The following is a 17,071-nucleotide window of genomic DNA, read 5'->3' on the forward strand; positions in this document are numbered from 1 at the left end:
TCTGTGGGAACTTGGTTATTCTTGGATTATCTACATCATAGGAAAGTCGTTATCATGCATCCAGGCAGAAGGGAGAGTCTGACCTTATTGCTTGTGATTGATGGAAGATCCATGCACAGAACAGAAGAACAATTCCAAGGAACGACAGAAGACCCAAGGCAGATGAGTGGATGGCCTTCTTCAGAGAAACGGTGGAGGGTTCATGTGTTTAAAGAATGAGAACCGCTCATTAAGGAAATAAGGAAAGTTAAGAGAGAGACAGGTAGAAAGACTGGAAACATGTTATTTGTGAGGGAAGATTTAACATAGAGATAGATTTTACTATGGGAAAAGTTCAGAGATAGATAGGAAGGACAGAGAAACAAACGTAGATAACAAGGTGCAGACCGAGAGACACAAAACAGAAGGAAAGGAAGGAAGGAAGGCTCTATGGCTCATTACAGTCCTGAGTAAGATGATGAAAAGGGAAAGAGCATTAAACAGAGAGAGAAAAACTGCAAAGCCAGGGTCAGAGAAATACTGTGCAGTCTGATAAGGTGGATGAAGGGAAGGATGCAGAGAATCCAGAAAGGAGGGCCTTGGGCTCTTTCCTGCAATGTTTGTCCTTGACACATCTCCTCTCCTGCTTTTGGAGTGTTTGGATTTTCAGAGCAAACCATCCCTCACCCTTCCTCCTGCAGTAGATGCTTAAGCTGTACTCCTGATTCAAAGCTACAGGGATCGAAGGCTTCAGGCCTCAGAATTCTCATGGATGCTCCAGAAAGTGCAAATTTAGTGCAACACCACCTGTATGGGTGTCTCCCGCATTTTGTGTGTTCCAATGCATTTGGCAGAGAGTGTTTTCTTTGCCTTTAACTCTGCCCCCCCTATCTTTTGGCATTACCTTTTCCTTCTTCTTGTCTTTAAAGAAACAAACATACAAGCTAACCCCAAGCATTCCTGGTGTGTCTCTAGAGTATGGAAGGGATGGGCGAGCGAGGACGTCGGACGGAACCAGGTGAGCCAAAGGAAAGGGGTGCTGGAGATGGAGGTAGACCAGCAATGCTGTTCAGGCTGTGGGACTTCTCATAGCCTGTGGGGAGTGCTGTCAGGAAGAAAAGAGAGAGATGAGAGAAGTGAGTGAATGCACAAAACACAAGTCTGGTTAAGACTTAATGGAACTCTGTCAGGCAATCTCAATAGTGTACAGAGGGGAAAAAGCTACTTTCTGCTATGTTTCACTGATAACTTTACACTGATTCAGATCTGCTCCATTTACCCCAATGTTGGCTGCATTTAAAAATCTGTGGTTTCATAATCATGATTTCTGAAACAGCAACTTTTTCTCCTCCATTCCCAATTCTTCATCAGCTGCAGAGATGCTCGCTGTACGGTCCAAACTGGGATACTTGGTTTTATTTTGTTTTAATTAAAGCAGCATTTCACTAATATTAAGTCACACTTTATGAAGGTTTAGAACAGTCTTCTCACAATTTGGTACTCTTTAGAAATTTGCATTCTCAACACAATTGGACAATTGGGACGTTCAAAAACCAAACTGTGTTATTTCAGTACTTCCATACTGCTATCTAGACAGCTATAGGGCAGTTCCTAGATCATCAGAGTTCGCTAAATACAACAGCTAACTAGCTGTATAAAACTGCTAAATCTGGTTGAAGGTATTGCCAGTGGAGTGACCTACTAAAGCCAGTCAAAAGCATTAGTGCAACAATTCCATCTTCTCTTTCATTCTTTTTTCAGTGTTTTTTTTAAAGTGGATAGAAAACAGGCTCATCTGGATTTCTGCTCCTTTAAAATGCTATGAATAAGGCAGAATAATTGTCCACTGAAAACATTGTCTGGAAATGCCCCGATTCCTTCACTTTAGACTTTAGCCTGCATCTTTACTAGCATCTCAAACCACCAACCATGACAAACCCATGTCATATTCTATATCAAAGCTCAACTTTGAACTGTATAATAATTGATTCCAAAAAAACTTAATAATTATTTAAATCAAAACAATATCTAATGATTAGGCTGGTATGTATTGTTCCATCCGGACTTCAAATGAATTCTTGCTTACTTCCCAGTAGTACCATAAATTCTTCCAACCTCACAGGCCTTTCAGAACACAGATTAGCAAAGCAGGTGATGTGTGGGTATGAGAATCCTACTAGGCCTAGATTATTTGGTTGCTATTATTACAATCAAGGGGACAATTCTGGGATAACAAATTTGGAAATGGGCTGCCCCTTTCCACCTGAATTGAAAACTATTGTCTATTTTTATTTCCTTTTTTCTTATGTGATTATTCCATCTTTTCTTGATGGAACCATATTTTGGTTGAAATAGGCCTTTCCCTCTTTTGTTTTAATGGTATCACTCTCTAAGCAGCAAACTGAGTTCTGATTTTCTATGGCTATGGTCCAGCACTTCAGAAATTACACCCTATAGTAGCATTTCTCAACTCTGGTTGTTTTCAAGATGTGTGGACTTCAATTTCAGAATTCCTTGTTGGCTGGGGAATTCTGGGAGTTGAAGTTCATGCATCTTAAAATGGCTAAGCTTGAAAAGACTGCCCTACAGGCTCTCACAGCACTGTTAAGAGCGATGAGCAGCAGAGATTGTCATTTCCTTTTAGCTTTTCCTATTTACAAAGGACAATCTGTTCTGAGAAGCAGAATTTAGGAGTACAAGGCCCTCTCTTTTCTTTTATCAATCTGTGGTGTCCTCAGAGGGGTTGTCAAAAAGTCAATATGGTGGCCACAAACACGTGAATTGAAACCCCGCCCCTTTTAAGTTTGTTTCAGCATATGTGAAAAAAGGATGAAGCTTCAATCATACAGTTCTGGCTACTATCTTAATTTTTTTTAACTTCCCTCCTCTGGATACCTCTGGAATGGAGTTGTTACTGTTCCAGATGGGAACTGTTCCCCCAAATAAGATTCATCTCCATTCAAAAGTAGAATGCCAGAAAAAAAGCTAATTAAAAATACTCCTAGACACCGATTTGCCCTAATTCAATTTATAGTGGCTAAACTTTATAATTCTGTTTGGCATCTATATAACACCCTCCCAACCCCAACCATTCCAAAATATATAAAATGCAGGCAGAAAAAAATAAAGGGCATATCCTGCATAAGAGAAGGAAAAAAAGTTTGCCGGTTTAAAAAAATGCACTTATCCTAAAGAAAGAAAGACTGATAATTATAGGGATCACAGATTGTATAGAGGAGGAGAAATTTAATCTGAAAAACCCTTTTGCTGCCAAAGCAATTCCCACCATGACCTTCCATTCTGTCCCCTCTCCTAAAAACCTGTTTTTCCCCTTATTTTACACTTATTTATGTAGATGATCCTCACTGTCACCATTTACATGTTTGCTACACAACTCACAGCCGATTGTGCAATACAGACAAAACCATGCAGGCCAAACTTGCTTCATACAACAATATACCTGTTGAGGAGATGCATGGGAATAGAACATGTTATGACTTAAATGTTTTGTGTATCTCATAGAGGAAAGTAACAACCAGCAAACTAAAGCCTACTTTGGTAGGCAGCTTGTCATTACACATTTGGTTTTTATTTATAAAATTTATTGGCCACCCAAAGGACCTGTGGGAAGGGCAGAGGCACAATGGGGGAGGTAGGATCGATTGTTACTCGATCAACCCCTTCCATTGTGCTATTCACAGATTGGGGCCACAGGCCAACTGGAAGAGCCATGTCCTTAGGCCCTTACAGGTAGCCCTTGACACACAACTTTAATGGAGTCTGGCCATTATGGTTGAAAGTTGTAATGGTCATTAAGCGAGGCAATTGCATGATCATTCTGCTTAACAACCTCCACCCCTTTTTCTGATGTGGTCATTAAATGGAGGCTGAGTGCAAGCCCAGGCCTGCAGTGTAGTACTTCCCTAGCTCACATGCGGCCTACTCTGGGCCTCTCCCATCTCCTGCTTTGCTTCCCGCCCCATAGGCCTTGGGGCCCGCATCCTACCCTACAGGGCCCCATACCTTTGTCTCCACACACCTCCTCCCAATGGAAGAAACATTTCTTGTGCTCATCACATTGGGAAAGAGCCATGATTCATTGTAGCTGCTCTGAAAATGGTGTTGGTTCTGGGACGGAGTGAGGCAGCCTAAGAATGTTGAAAGATGGAAAGGCCCCAATGCAAACTTTGAAGCTCTTCCAAAGGTAAATGCACAGTTGGTTGTAAGATTCAGTAGTATAACACTTGGTAAGACTCTTGGTAGCGTGATCTGTATTAAATGGGAGTTTATTCCAGATGGTGCATGTGAGGGTCAAACCATTATAAGTATATTCATAATATTAATGTAATGCATGTAATTAATATGCTGTTTGAAGAAGGGATATATGAAACATACTTTAAATATACCGGTATGTTCCAGGTTAAACATGGCTGACACATGAGTCATATAACTGAGGGTAGGAGGGTGGGTGTTCAATTTTTTTCAGGCTATAGAACCTGTTAAAAAATTGGAATTCCTGATCAAAAGGCAAAACTAGGGATAAATATTACTAATAAAACGAAGTTTGTGCATATAATTTAACTTTATATATTCAAGTTAGTTAAGGTTTTTTTGTCTCTTAGTTTCTCAGGGAACCCCATCAAATTCAAAGAGAATTCAGTTTGAAAAACCCTGTATAATGTATATGCTACTGTTAATATGCATGGAATTTGTTTTATTTTTTAATATTTGTTTTATTAAAAACACTTTTTTCCATTAAAAGAAAGTAGTTGAGAACATACACCACAGATGCTATTCTGAGATGTTTATGGTATATTATGAAAATATAGTGTATGTTTATTGGATATTGATATGTTAGTCTGGCTATCATTCTGTCCAGCCACCTATCCATCTCCAACCTGATATTCTCCAGCTAAATTATTCATGCTATCTGGGAATTATGGAAGTTTTAATCTTATACATCTGAAGACCACCAAATAGTAGAAGGCTGATCTAGACCAATACAAATGAATATCAGGAGATCCATTGTTGTGCTTGTGTACCCTATCTGCAGCACTTCAGTATACATACTGCCGACTGTTTTGAATTGGAACCTGATGATTCAAGGTATAGTACAATATACATGTAAAGTATACCACTCCATATATCAGTGTGCACTCTGCAGACGTATAATGGCATGGTATACAGTATGTAATGCTTTTGTATGTTTGCATGCAGGTAGTAAGTCATTACATGTCATCCCACGGACACTCTACAAAGCATGCTCCTATTATCAGATGATCATGCTTTTACATATTCACAGTGTGTAACAGAGAGGCATTAGCTTTCTGATCAGAATATTACACTAAATCTATTACAAATCTGGTGCAATTCCTTAGCTTATGGAAGCCAAACTCCCTCCCTCCCTCCCTCCCCCTCCCTCTCTCTCATAACTCAGTACAGATAGCAGGTGTAGTACAACGGTCATATCAGTACATCTTTTTGAGTCCATCATAACTATTAACGAAAGGTTGTAAATTGAGAACTACCTGTACTTTCATGCAAAAAGTGTTATTCTGTATCAGAGATGGCTGTTGTTCAGCCCTGCTACACATATGTGTTCACATGACACAATAAACAGAAACAAGATCACAATGATTTAGCCTAACAATGATGTGCTAACCTAGCTAATTTGATTAGTTTATGATTCCATAACTGACAATAAGTTAACCAGAGGAGTCATGCAAACATATCCAAATAGACCTGGTGTGATACCCCAACTCAGTCCTGAGCAGGAGAGAGAAACCTGACTAAAGACAGAGGACCATGTCCTAAGGCCTCCTTATTTATTTGCCAGCAGCCCCCAACACCACACAAAAAGCAACAAGTGAGATTGGAGTGAAAGCAGAGCAGGGCTGACCTCCTCCAGGGAGCGCTGGAGTTCACATGCCCAGCCAGTCTCAGGCGGTAATCAGAGCTGGGAACAAAGAAAGACACAAATACCTGATCACACGGGCTGGAAGTGCTAAGCAGGATAGCTTGTGCAAGCAAACATTCACTCCTTTATGTGCAAAAGAAGGAGAGTTTTGCAAATAATCAGCATGTGCTCGCCCTTTCTTTTGACACGCAGCATGGAGCAAAAGGAATAACAGCACGTGCAAAGTGCAGATTTCCTGTGCTCATCGGTTCATTTTTACCTACACAGGAACAACTTGCACATTCTAAGGTTCGCTCACACCAAGCAAACTTTTACTTTTTACTGTACAATTCTCTAAAATTGTCCAGAATTACTTGAATGAAGCAAAACTTAAGAAGCAAGGAGGCTATCCAGTTTATTTTCACGTGCAACTTTTTAATTAAATGCAACTAAGCAGCAGATTGCACGCTTATCCTTTAGGTTCACCTGCAGCTTGAACGAGGTATGCATGCAAATACATTGTATTGTTTCTGTCCCATTAGCACTAGTTTTGAATGTGCAAATGGGAAGCCAAGCTTCCTTGGCATGCAACGATATCCAAACATTTCACCAGCCACTCCGTTTGACACTTACCTGTTTTTGCACACACTGTTGTTGTCTACACCCAGAATTCAATTTTGCAACCAGGGCTAGCCACTCCTTTATTTCCTTGGCCATGATTTGGGGTTTTGCATATGTTCATAACACAGATGCTTAGGTAAACATATGCAAAACAATGGGCACATGGAAAAAAGAGAGGAGCACTGATTTGCACACACAGGAAAATTAAAAAGTGTGAATGGCAAGAATTGTACCAAGAATTTGGATGGACAAAATTGTTTGAATCTGTCCAATGGAAAGCATAAAGCGAGAACCATGGTACTGCCGGGCAATTAAACTGTGCAACCAACCCTAGATTCCCCTAAGAATTGCATCTAATGCACAGAATCGTCACGATTTAATTTTTTCAATCCTTTGGGGCTACAAATATTGGCATAAGCAATTAGTCCATGACAAGAAGTCTAAAGGCTGTTTGATGGAATTGTTTTGGATTTTTGTCCTTCTCCGCCCAATCCCTGAATCAAAGGCTGGCATGAAGCCTCAGCTTCATCCAGACATCTCTAACCAGTTGCCTGTGAAAAATGGAAAATTTTCCCCATTAACCCCCCAGGTGTGTAAATAAGCAGGCTGAGGTGTATGGCACAAGATACGTACCTGGCTCACGCAGTCGGGGCGTTACGAGAATACAGAGTAGACCCTACAAGACGTATGAAATGGGGCATTAATTGGAATCAAATATTGATGCAGCCCACCATTGGGAAGAACACGAGGGAAGCCCCATCTCTGCCAGGAAGAATAAGCTTTGCTCACGATGGATGGTATTGAGATGTTACCTATCTCTGTGACTCAGTGAAGCCATGGATTGTGTTGTCTGTTGTTTTTTTTTACCCTTTCAACAATTCAGCTCCTCCCAATTTCACCTCAACTCTGTACCCATAACCCCATACTCCATCAATTTGTTCCCCTAATGGTGTCCATCTTCAATGTCCCTTTAAAAAGGATGTCTTTCAAACTTGGCAATTTTAAGAGGTATGGACTTTAACTCCCAGAATTCCCAGCCAGCATGGCTGACTGAGGAATTCTGGCAATTGAAGTGCACACATCTTAAAGTTGGCAGGTTTGAAAAATGCTGCTTTTTAAAACACTCTCTTTTTTTCCCTCCACTCTATGCTTTAAGGACAGGTACTGTTGGACACCCCAACTCTCAGTTCTAGGGCTATGGGACTCCCCATCGTTCTCTTCCATGGACAGGCGCAATATTTGCCCTGAAAATGAAAACAGATAATAATGAAATAAAGCCAAAGCACATAGGACATGGGAGCGGGGGAGGAGGGGGAATTAGGAAGGTAAGTATGAATCTGTGTCTATATATATGATAGCTGCAAAGAATAGAAATGAAGATATTGGCACTCTACCCAAACCAGCAAAATTTTGAGCGACTTGCTGCTGTCTCTTTTGAATTTTAATCCTGATTGTAAAAAAAAGGGGGGGGACTGCAACTTGTCTGCATGCGTACTAAAGAAGCTTTTCCCGAACATGGTACCCTTTCCATGGCGCTAAACTTTGACTCCTGTAATTCCCAACCCAGCCTCTGGAGGGCCTCACAAATCCGGAGCACCACTGGTTGGAGAAATCTATGTATGGAATATACTACCTTGAGCTCTGAGACTGAAATTAACATCATGCCTAAAAATAACATCCTTACAATATGTTCACATCTGCTCATGCTTGGTCACTTTCCTTTCCTTGTTGATTCCCTTACTGTATGACTCCCTGGGTTTGAGGCTTTTTGTAGGTCTTCTATTAAACACTAATAAACTTTTATAATTAATTTTAAAGTAAAGAAGAAGGATCTGGCAAGGGACTAACATGATAAGTTATGGCTTGTGATTAACCTGAAGTAGTTAATTGTTATTTTATCTGTACCATAAAAGAGAAGAGAAGACAAGAATGAAGAGATAGCCTGATACATCCTTTTTGTACGATTTGCCTTTCAGAAATTGGAGAGGAAAAAAACTCCTTTGGTAACCTGTGCATATGTACATGTATGCCCGTGTCCCAGAGTTATATAAAATGGGGGTGCAGTTAAGTGAACTGCCTGATACTAATACATTGCCTGATTGTATGGATCTAAGTTCTTTGACAGAGATTTACAGTGACAGTATAAATACTTCACTGTAAGCATCACTTCAATAATAGAAAAGCATTGCTTAAAAATAGGATTTAAAAATCTGCTGGTTTGCATATTTGCATATACTGCTGTATATTAGTGTTTCTCAAGTTCAGCAACTTTAAGATGTACAGAGTTCAACTCCCAGAGTTCCCCAGCCTGTTCCACACATTTTAAATTTGCTGAGGTTAGAAACCCTGCTCTCTATATAAATACACACATGGAAATCACTGCAGGTAGTCCTTGACTTATGAGCACAGTTGATCCCCAAATTTCTGTTGTGAGATATTTGTTAAGTGATTCCTCCCCATTTTACAACCTTTCTTGCAACAGCTGTTAAGTGAATCACTACAGTTATTAAGTTAGTAACACAATTGTTAAGAGAATCTAGCTTCCCCATTGATTTTGATTGTCAGAAGGTTGCAAAAGATGATCACATAACCCCAGGACACAGCAACTGTGATAAATATGAACCAATTGCTAAGCATCTGGATTTTGATCACACAATCATGGGGATGGTTGCAATGGTTGTAAGTGTGAAAAACAGCCACAAAGTCACATTTTTCAGTACCATAGTAACTTCGAACGCTCACTAAAGGAACTGTTGTAAGTCGAGGACTACTTGTACTGTGAGGTTTCTCAAACTTTGTGGTATCTTGATCCTAGATAAAAAAGGAGACAGGATTTCAAACCCATTGTTGTGGCTGCCATTTTGGACTAAATTTTTACCACTTCCCTGTAGACACCCCAGCACAATCTCTTACAGTGATAAATGGATATGTGTAAATACCCTTTCTGCCTGAATAAAACCAATGAGCTTGTCTTCCATAGTAATGAACATGCCAGTTATCAATTCAGCACTGAACAGGTCCTGGTTTACTGTAAAAGAAAAAGAGTTGGTCAAGTATCCTGTGTATCCATCCTACATCCTAACTATTGATTGGCAAAGTTATTGTCTTGCCCTTCTTAGTTGGACACCATTTTTAGATCAGTAAGTTTTTCCAATGAAAGGTTTGGGAAGTTTCTGAGTTTTCTCTAGTCCTAACTATAGCAGACCCTGCTTGACTTCCAAGCTCAAACAAGGTTGTCCTGATGCAATATTCCCTGTTAATATTCCAACAGAAGGTAGCCTCTGCAACTAATTCATTGTTTCTGAGACTTGGCAACTTTGTTTTGGCTAGGGAATTCTGGGAACTGGAGTGCATCTATTTGAAAGTTGCCAACTCTGAGAAACACAGCTAATTAAAAGAAAATGTGGATTGTTCTTTCACAGCTCTCCAAATACAATTTAACCTTTATTTGTGATATATTTGGCATATTAAAAGTCTGTCATAAATTGTCAGCCCAACTTAGTCCAAAATATATTACAGCTCAGTACAGCATATACTTTCTTAAAAGAAATAATAAACTCATTAAGTGGATATTTACGCTACAAATTCTATGAAATGTACAAAAATGATTAGTCCAGGGAAAAAAAAAACCTGGATGGGGAGGGTGGGGGGGTTTCTTCATCTGAACAAGCAGGTTTTCTAATCTAAAATTAAAAGTGGTAAAATGAGAATGGCGTACAATTGATTACACAAAGGTTTTTCCTCTTTCCTATAATACTAGAAGGTCTCTTATTCAGGAGAACTATTTTTATAGTCATAAATAGGTTGACAGAGATAATATTAGGCTGTTAGCGGTACAAAAGATGATCACTGCCAATTTAAATGGCTTTAATGAGGATAAGGAATAACCTCATGGAAGTAACATTTTAATAGCTTTCGGCCATTGCAACGGAATATAAATTCTATGTCCAATACAGTAGCAGCATATATTTAATTAGCATTACTAAGGGGCAACAGGGTCAATGATCTAGAAAATGGCATTTGAGGGAAAAAGGCTACAGGATAAGAATAAGAATAATAATTACTCTTCTAATCAGGCAGCATACATGTAAAATAAAAAAATGATCTAATTTACAGGTAGTCCTCGACTTACAACAGTTCATTTAGTGACTGTTCAAAGTTACAAGGGCAATGAAAAAAAATGATTTCTGACTGTTTTTCACAATTGCAGCATCCCCACGATCATGTAATCAAAATTCAGATGGTTCACACTTATGACTGTGGCTGTGTCCCAACATCATGTGATTGCCCTTTGTAACCTTCTGACAAGCAAATTAAGTGGGGAAGCCAGATTCACTTAACAAGCCTCTGTGGCGCAGTGGTTAGAGTGCAGTACTGCAGGCTACTTCTGCAGCCAGCTGCCTACAATTTGGCAGTTCAAATCCCACCAAGGCTCAAGGTTGACTCAGCCTTCTATCCTTCCGAGGTGGATAAAAGGAGGACTCAAATTGTTGGGGGCAATGTGCTGACTCTGTAAACCCCTTAGAGAGGGGCTATAAAGCACTGTAAATCAGTATATAAGTCTAAGTGCTATTGCTATTATCAACTGCAGTGATTCAGTTAACAATTCTGGCAAGAAAGGACATAAAATGGGGCAAAACTCACTTAACAACTGCCTCACTTAACAACAAATTTGGCTTAATTGTGATAATAAATCGAGGACTACCTGTATTAGAAATCTTCTGTAAGGATAGCAGATATGGGTTTCAAATCAATCAGTCAATCAATCAATCAATCCCCTATTCAACCACCGGAGGGAAGCAAGAAACAGATTTTCTGTACTGTATCTCTTTGCTGCCATCCTCTGCAGAGCTTTGCAATCCAGATCATGCAGGCCCCCTACTTCAGTCATAGTTAGTCATATTTTTAAATTATTCCTAAAATTAACTCACTTTTCCATGAAATCATAACTTGCACTAAGTAGAAGGTTTTATTAATGACTTACGAGGCACCTTCATTAAAGTTCTGTGATCCCCTAAACATTACTCCAAGATTTAATGTTATATGTGGTCTGCTGTGCTAAAAAAAAAAAGGAATATGATTCGGTCCCATTTTAGTTCACACAGAGGAACATCCGAAGGCTGGCTGAAACATGAAACAAGAATGAGATGCCAATGAGTTGAAAAGCTGATAGCATTGTATTAGACTCCTGTTCAGATAGTCCTTGACTTACAACCATTTGTTTAGTAATCATTGAAAGTTACAGCAACTAAAAAATGTGATTTATGGCCAGTTTTCACCCTTATTACCATTGCAATATCTCTATCGTCATGTGATAAAAATTTGGAGGCATGGCAACCAGTATGCATTTATAACAATTGTAGTGTTCTGGGTTCATGGGATCACTATTTGTAACCTTCAGCCAGCTTTTAACAAGCGAAGTCAATGTGGGGAGGGCAGATTTTCTTAATGACTACACAATTCCCTTAACAACTGCAGTGATTCACTTAGCAACGGTGGCAAAAACAGTCGAAAAATGAAGCAGAATGCACTTTACAACTGCCTCATTTTGCAACAGAATTGTAGACTAAATTGTGGTCGTAAGTCGAAGACTACCTGTACAAAGAGGTGATTACATTTGTAATGCTTTCAAATGTCAAAAACTTTTTGCAAAAAGAAAACCAGCAAAAAAATTAAAAACAGTGTTTGTGCGGGACAATCTAGCCTAGCCTGTTGTTGCTTTTTGTTTCTCCTCAGATGGCTTCCCTGCCAACAATGCAGTTCTTATGGCCCCTTTTTGCTGTTGTTCTACCACCAGAGAAGCCTAAATGAAATCAAGAACCTGAGTTGGAGGAAGAGGAGGAACCTTCAAAGTTATGTCCAATGTTCTTTTGGAGGGGGTTGCAAGGTGCAAGTAGACCAAACTGAAAGTGTGAGTCAAGGGGATGGAGAGCAATGGGGAAAGCCTACTCACCAAGTCCCTGTTTTCCAGGCCTCTTACTCATGCTTCCAAGGAGCTGCGTTGGCATTGTAGTCATGCAGGTACCAGGAGGTGGCAGAGGAGTCAAATGCTGTCGGTGGCAGGCGGCGGGCGCCTGTGGGGCCCAGATTTGGTGGGCAGTGGAATAAAGGGAGGGGTAGGGATAGGAGCAATGGATGGAGATGAAAAGGGGGTCAGGGTGGGAAAAACAGACAGAGGTGGTGTGAGGAGGAGGAGGCACTGAAAATGAGCATGTGATGAAGTCAAGGGAGGCATGGCTGTCGAAAACCACCTACCCGCTTACCTGCTCTGCTCCCAGACTGTTGCTTGACTCACCTGTTCTATCATATTATACCAATCCTTCTTAACCTGACAGCCCTTCAGAATGGTAATTTCCAAGGTCTCTAGCAAAACTCTTGGCTAGAAAATTTGGGAGTTGCTGTTCCAGAAAATCTGGAAGGTGCCAAGTCAGAGAAAGCTGTTATTATTTTCCCAATTAATTTTAATTTTTAACCTTCTCTTTCCTCCTGTTTAAATGGAATGATGCTATGGTCAGGAATGCTAGCTTTGATTCAGAGGGATCTGAGTTCAGATCCATTCTTGGCCCTAAAAGCTACTGGGGCAATATCCATTAAGTGGATTATGATTTTCCTCTGCTGCTTATGGAAGAAATGAATATATATTCTATAATATATAATATTTAAAATAAAAATATTATTTTTCTGTCCAGAAAAATCCACTCTCTCTCTTCTGAACTCCCAGGGGTTCCAATATCAAATCATCATTAATATTTTCTTTCTTTCAGAGAATATCCAGCAGGCATGGTTTTGAGGAAGATTCATGAAAGTTTGAATTTAAATTATGCTAACCATTCCTTTTAAATATATTGTAATAGAGTATTGTGATCTTAACAGGAACACGACTGCTTGATAGTTCTTGAATTTCTTAATTTTGTCTAATAAATCTTTTCCTTTACATTTTTTAATGAAATCTAAAATGATCTCAGCATCGTTTATTTATTGCTGTTTGCAACTTATCAAATGCGTTATCATATCATGCCACACTAGTCTGAGGCAGCAGTTCACCCTCACTTGCTTGGGTCTAAATCTTCATTCATCTGAATGAACCAGCAAACTTTCTATTAATTGCTTGCTAGGGAATTCTGGGAATTGAAGGCCATACATTTTAACATCACCAAAATTGAGAAACGCTGTCCTAGAGTAATGGAGCCTATCTTGATACAGCTGCTACTGTTCAACCCAAAATATTCTTTATGATGCTGGTAAAAATAAAAACAATAAAAATAATGTGGGCAGTTTTTTCATTCTACCTTGGCCACCTTCGAAGATGGGCAGACTATAGTTTTGACAGGCCAAAACTGGGGATATCTCTGCCTTTTCTCCCAGCATTTTATAAAGCTATTAAAAGAAAACTATCCCATTATGCTTTTAATTATGCTTTTTAATGTTTAATGTAGCTATCTGGGGGAGAGGAGGAAGGAATCTCTCTTTTAATTTTTATTCTATGTTTTTTTCTTCTGTGGCACTCTGGAGAGAATCCGCAGCTTGGGACAAGTTACAAATACTGTGAAATAGATAATTTTTTTTTTTTAAAAAAGCAAGCAAACAAAGAAAGAAATATATAAATGCAAAATACAGACTAAGTCCTTGACTCTTGGTGGTTTCCTCTGAAAAGTCAATCTGGCTGGTGAAAAATTAAACCTTTAAACATTTTTAAAGAAATGAAAATACAGATAGCCTCTCACCCCCTAATATAAGATTTAACCTATCAGCCCTTGCCTTAAGCTATATCTAAATTTTGTCTGCATACTCTTAGCCTTGGTGCCAAGCAGTATGGAATTTTCTTTTGCGCATGTAGATTAATCACCATATGCAAATCAACAATGATCTACTTTTCATTTTATTTTGGATTAAGATCCATAAGTAATTTCTAAGTTGGGCTACAACTGAGGTCCATTTGAATTCCCCTATTTTTAAATCATGTTTGTTAATCATAAAAATGTAGTACAAGCAATTTCTTTGGTGCTATTTAAAACGTGTTCTCTTATGCTCATATACCTCTTCTTATTGTCTTGTCACCTTTTTCAGGAACAATTCCTTGAATTTTATAGCTATCTTTTGCCAAATGACAGTTGGCCTTATTTTCAATACGTTTTAAAATATGCACACGTACAAATAGGAAAATTAATAATGATTTTTCCCTCAGCTGTACATGCTTTCATTTGCTCTGAAGAGCATAGGCAAATGCCTGGGTCTGACTTAAAACACGTTTCCATGTAGATTAAAATTTAAGAGAAGAAACTGAAAACTTTAGCAGCAAGCCTATGAAAGATATTGTTGGTTTCCTGCACTTATCTAACTGCACGATTTATTTTATTTTGCTAAAAGATATTCAGCCTTCTTCATGTTACTCAAACTACGGTCTTAGTTTGGCTGGCTTCTTCAGAAGCCGATGAGAAGCTCTTCAGTGAAAATATCAGAATTATGGGATAAGCCTTCTTCCAAAAGCAATTTACAGGATATCTTTGACATGACCACTATTGGCACCAGAATTTCTGTTGCAAAGCAAGGCAATTGTTACATGTTGTGCCCAATTTTGCAACCATTTTTGCCATAGTTAACAGATAACAGATAATCAGAGTTGGAAGGGACCTTGTAGGTCATCTAGTCCAACCCCCTACCTAAGCGGGAGACCCTACACCATTTCTGACAAATGGCAGTCCAATCTCTTCTTGAAAGTCTCAAGTGATGGCGCTCCCACAACTTCCGAGGGCAAGCTGTTCCATTGGTTGATTGTTCTCACTGTCAGAAAGTTATTAAGCAAATTACTGCAAGGTCCTCAGCGCTCCCTGAGCTTGGTTTTTTTCTTGCAGACTGTAGGTATTAGAAACATTTTTCACTGAAAGCAACTCACCAATCTAGACTTCAATTTGAATTGTATGTGTGGCTACATATGTTAAGAGCTCCACTGGTGCTGCAGAAGTATGATGCTACTTCACTCATTTTGACGAAAATATTGGATTTTGCCAATGACTCTAAGGAGAAGCTATAATAGTTTTTATGTTTTACTTGGAGAAGATATAGGATCTCTGGTAAAAGTTACAATATTTTTGTTTCCTGATTCCTTCCTTGTAAGGCAGAAGAGAAATAGATTAAGAAAGAAAGTCTCCTCAAAGTCCCTCCCACCAATTTTGATTGTACTTTGCTTCTGCTCCACCTGATTTTAGCCTATAAAGAAGCTCCAGAACCGATGGTGTCTGCAGTGAAAAAAGGTTGCAAATCAAGGAGACAACACTGGATAGTAATAGGCTACCATATCTCACTGTTTACATTGGGTTCCCCATCTTGACAACTTTATGACTTATGGTCTTCAATTCCCAGAATTCTTCAGCCAGCCTGGGTGGCCTGGGAATTCTGTGAATTGAAATCCCCAGGTCTTAACGTTGCCAAGATCGGACACTCCTTATTTACATAGTGCCACATACAGCAAATTATTTATATTCATGTTCACTGGTGACAGTATAGATTTACCACCAGTGCAGTGCATAAATATCCCTTCAAGGAAAGAAGGCAGCCTCTGAAAAAAGTCAACATATGGAATGCATACCACAAGCAATAACTTACATACTTCCTCATAGCCACTAATATTGCATTAGTGTTCATCGAACACAACTATTTATTTGTTCATTTAGCAGTTGATCAAATTTATACGGCCATCCAACTCGCACCACGGTGACTAACCACAAATAGGGATGCTCCTTGGGAAAGAGGAACCCATGTGACATAAATACTCATGCATTCATTGCAGCTGAGTTTATGGCAAACATGGAAGCCATGTTGGTGGGGAGAAGGTTTCTTGATTGCAAGAAGGCTACCAGGAAGCTTCATTAAATTCATTTAATCAGCATAAGCCAGTGGTGCACTAGCTAATAGTCTGTCCGGTGTCAAATTAGATTTTGTACTTCAATTAATAAAAACCAGCATCTGAACAATACTTTATCCCCCTTTCAAGGTACAATCTGCATACATTTGGATTAATTAGCCATCGCATGTGAGCAGTTACCATGTTTTCTCCACTGCTAGTCAATTAACTAAAGTATGTAGGAAGCACATCACAATAGTAATGGAGGACTTTAACTATCCTGATATCAACTGAGAGACAAACTCTGTACCAAGTGGAAGATCAAACAGGTTCCTGACAAACCTAGCAGTTGTCTCCCCCTGCCCACCTCCTCCCAAAAAAGAAGGGAACTGGGGAATCAGCCATATTGGACAATTCTCATTAACAGAGATGAAATGATAGAAGATGTTGAGGCTAAAGGAACCCTGGGGGGGGGAGTGATCATGCAATATTGGAATTCAACATTATGCAAGCGCGAGTCATAGAACAAAGTCAAAGTAGAATCTTGAACTTTAAGAGAACTAATTTCAGTAAACTTAGATAGAGCTTGGGAAGGATTCCATGGATGAGTATCCTCAAAGTGAAAACAGCTCAAGAAGCTTGAGAAATTTTGAAAAGTGAGTCCAGTCTACCACAATACCAATGAAGAAGAAAATAACAGCTCTCAAATAAACCACCATGGCTGCATAAAGAAC

At 39.3% G+C, this 17,071-nt stretch overlaps 1 protein-coding gene across 5 annotated transcripts in view; it reads right to left on the reverse strand.

Moving 5' to 3' along the window:
* Window positions 1–879: 879 nt before the first annotated feature.
* Window positions 880–17,071, reverse strand: part of LOC113418616 (voltage-gated potassium channel KCNC1-like) — a 49,747-nt gene continuing 33,555 nt past the window's right edge. The window contains exons 4-8 of one of the 5 annotated variants that reach the window (XR_015745767.1): window positions 9,436–9,524; window positions 9,217–9,307; window positions 7,130–7,172; window positions 5,879–5,935; window positions 998–1,084 (exon numbers count right to left, since the gene is read on the reverse strand). Coding sequence is in view for 4 of the 5 variants with exons in the window: in XM_087946229.1 (XP_087802355.1) it covers window positions 9,023–9,307; window positions 9,436–9,524 (374 nt within the window). In the remaining variant the exon portion in view is untranslated. Of the gene's footprint in view, window positions 1,085–5,878; window positions 5,936–7,129; window positions 7,173–7,814; window positions 9,308–9,435; window positions 9,525–12,449; window positions 12,571–17,071 lie in introns of those variants that run through there. The other 4 variants (XM_087946230.1, XM_087946229.1, XM_087946231.1 and 1 more) reach the window with 4 other exon arrangements.

Source organism: Notechis scutatus, chromosome Z, assembly GCF_049901735.1.
Source record: "Notechis scutatus isolate UNSWTSFEM ecotype Mainland chromosome Z, rNotScu1.2, whole genome shotgun sequence".
Lineage (NCBI taxonomy): Eukaryota > Metazoa > Chordata > Lepidosauria > Squamata > Elapidae > Notechis > Notechis scutatus.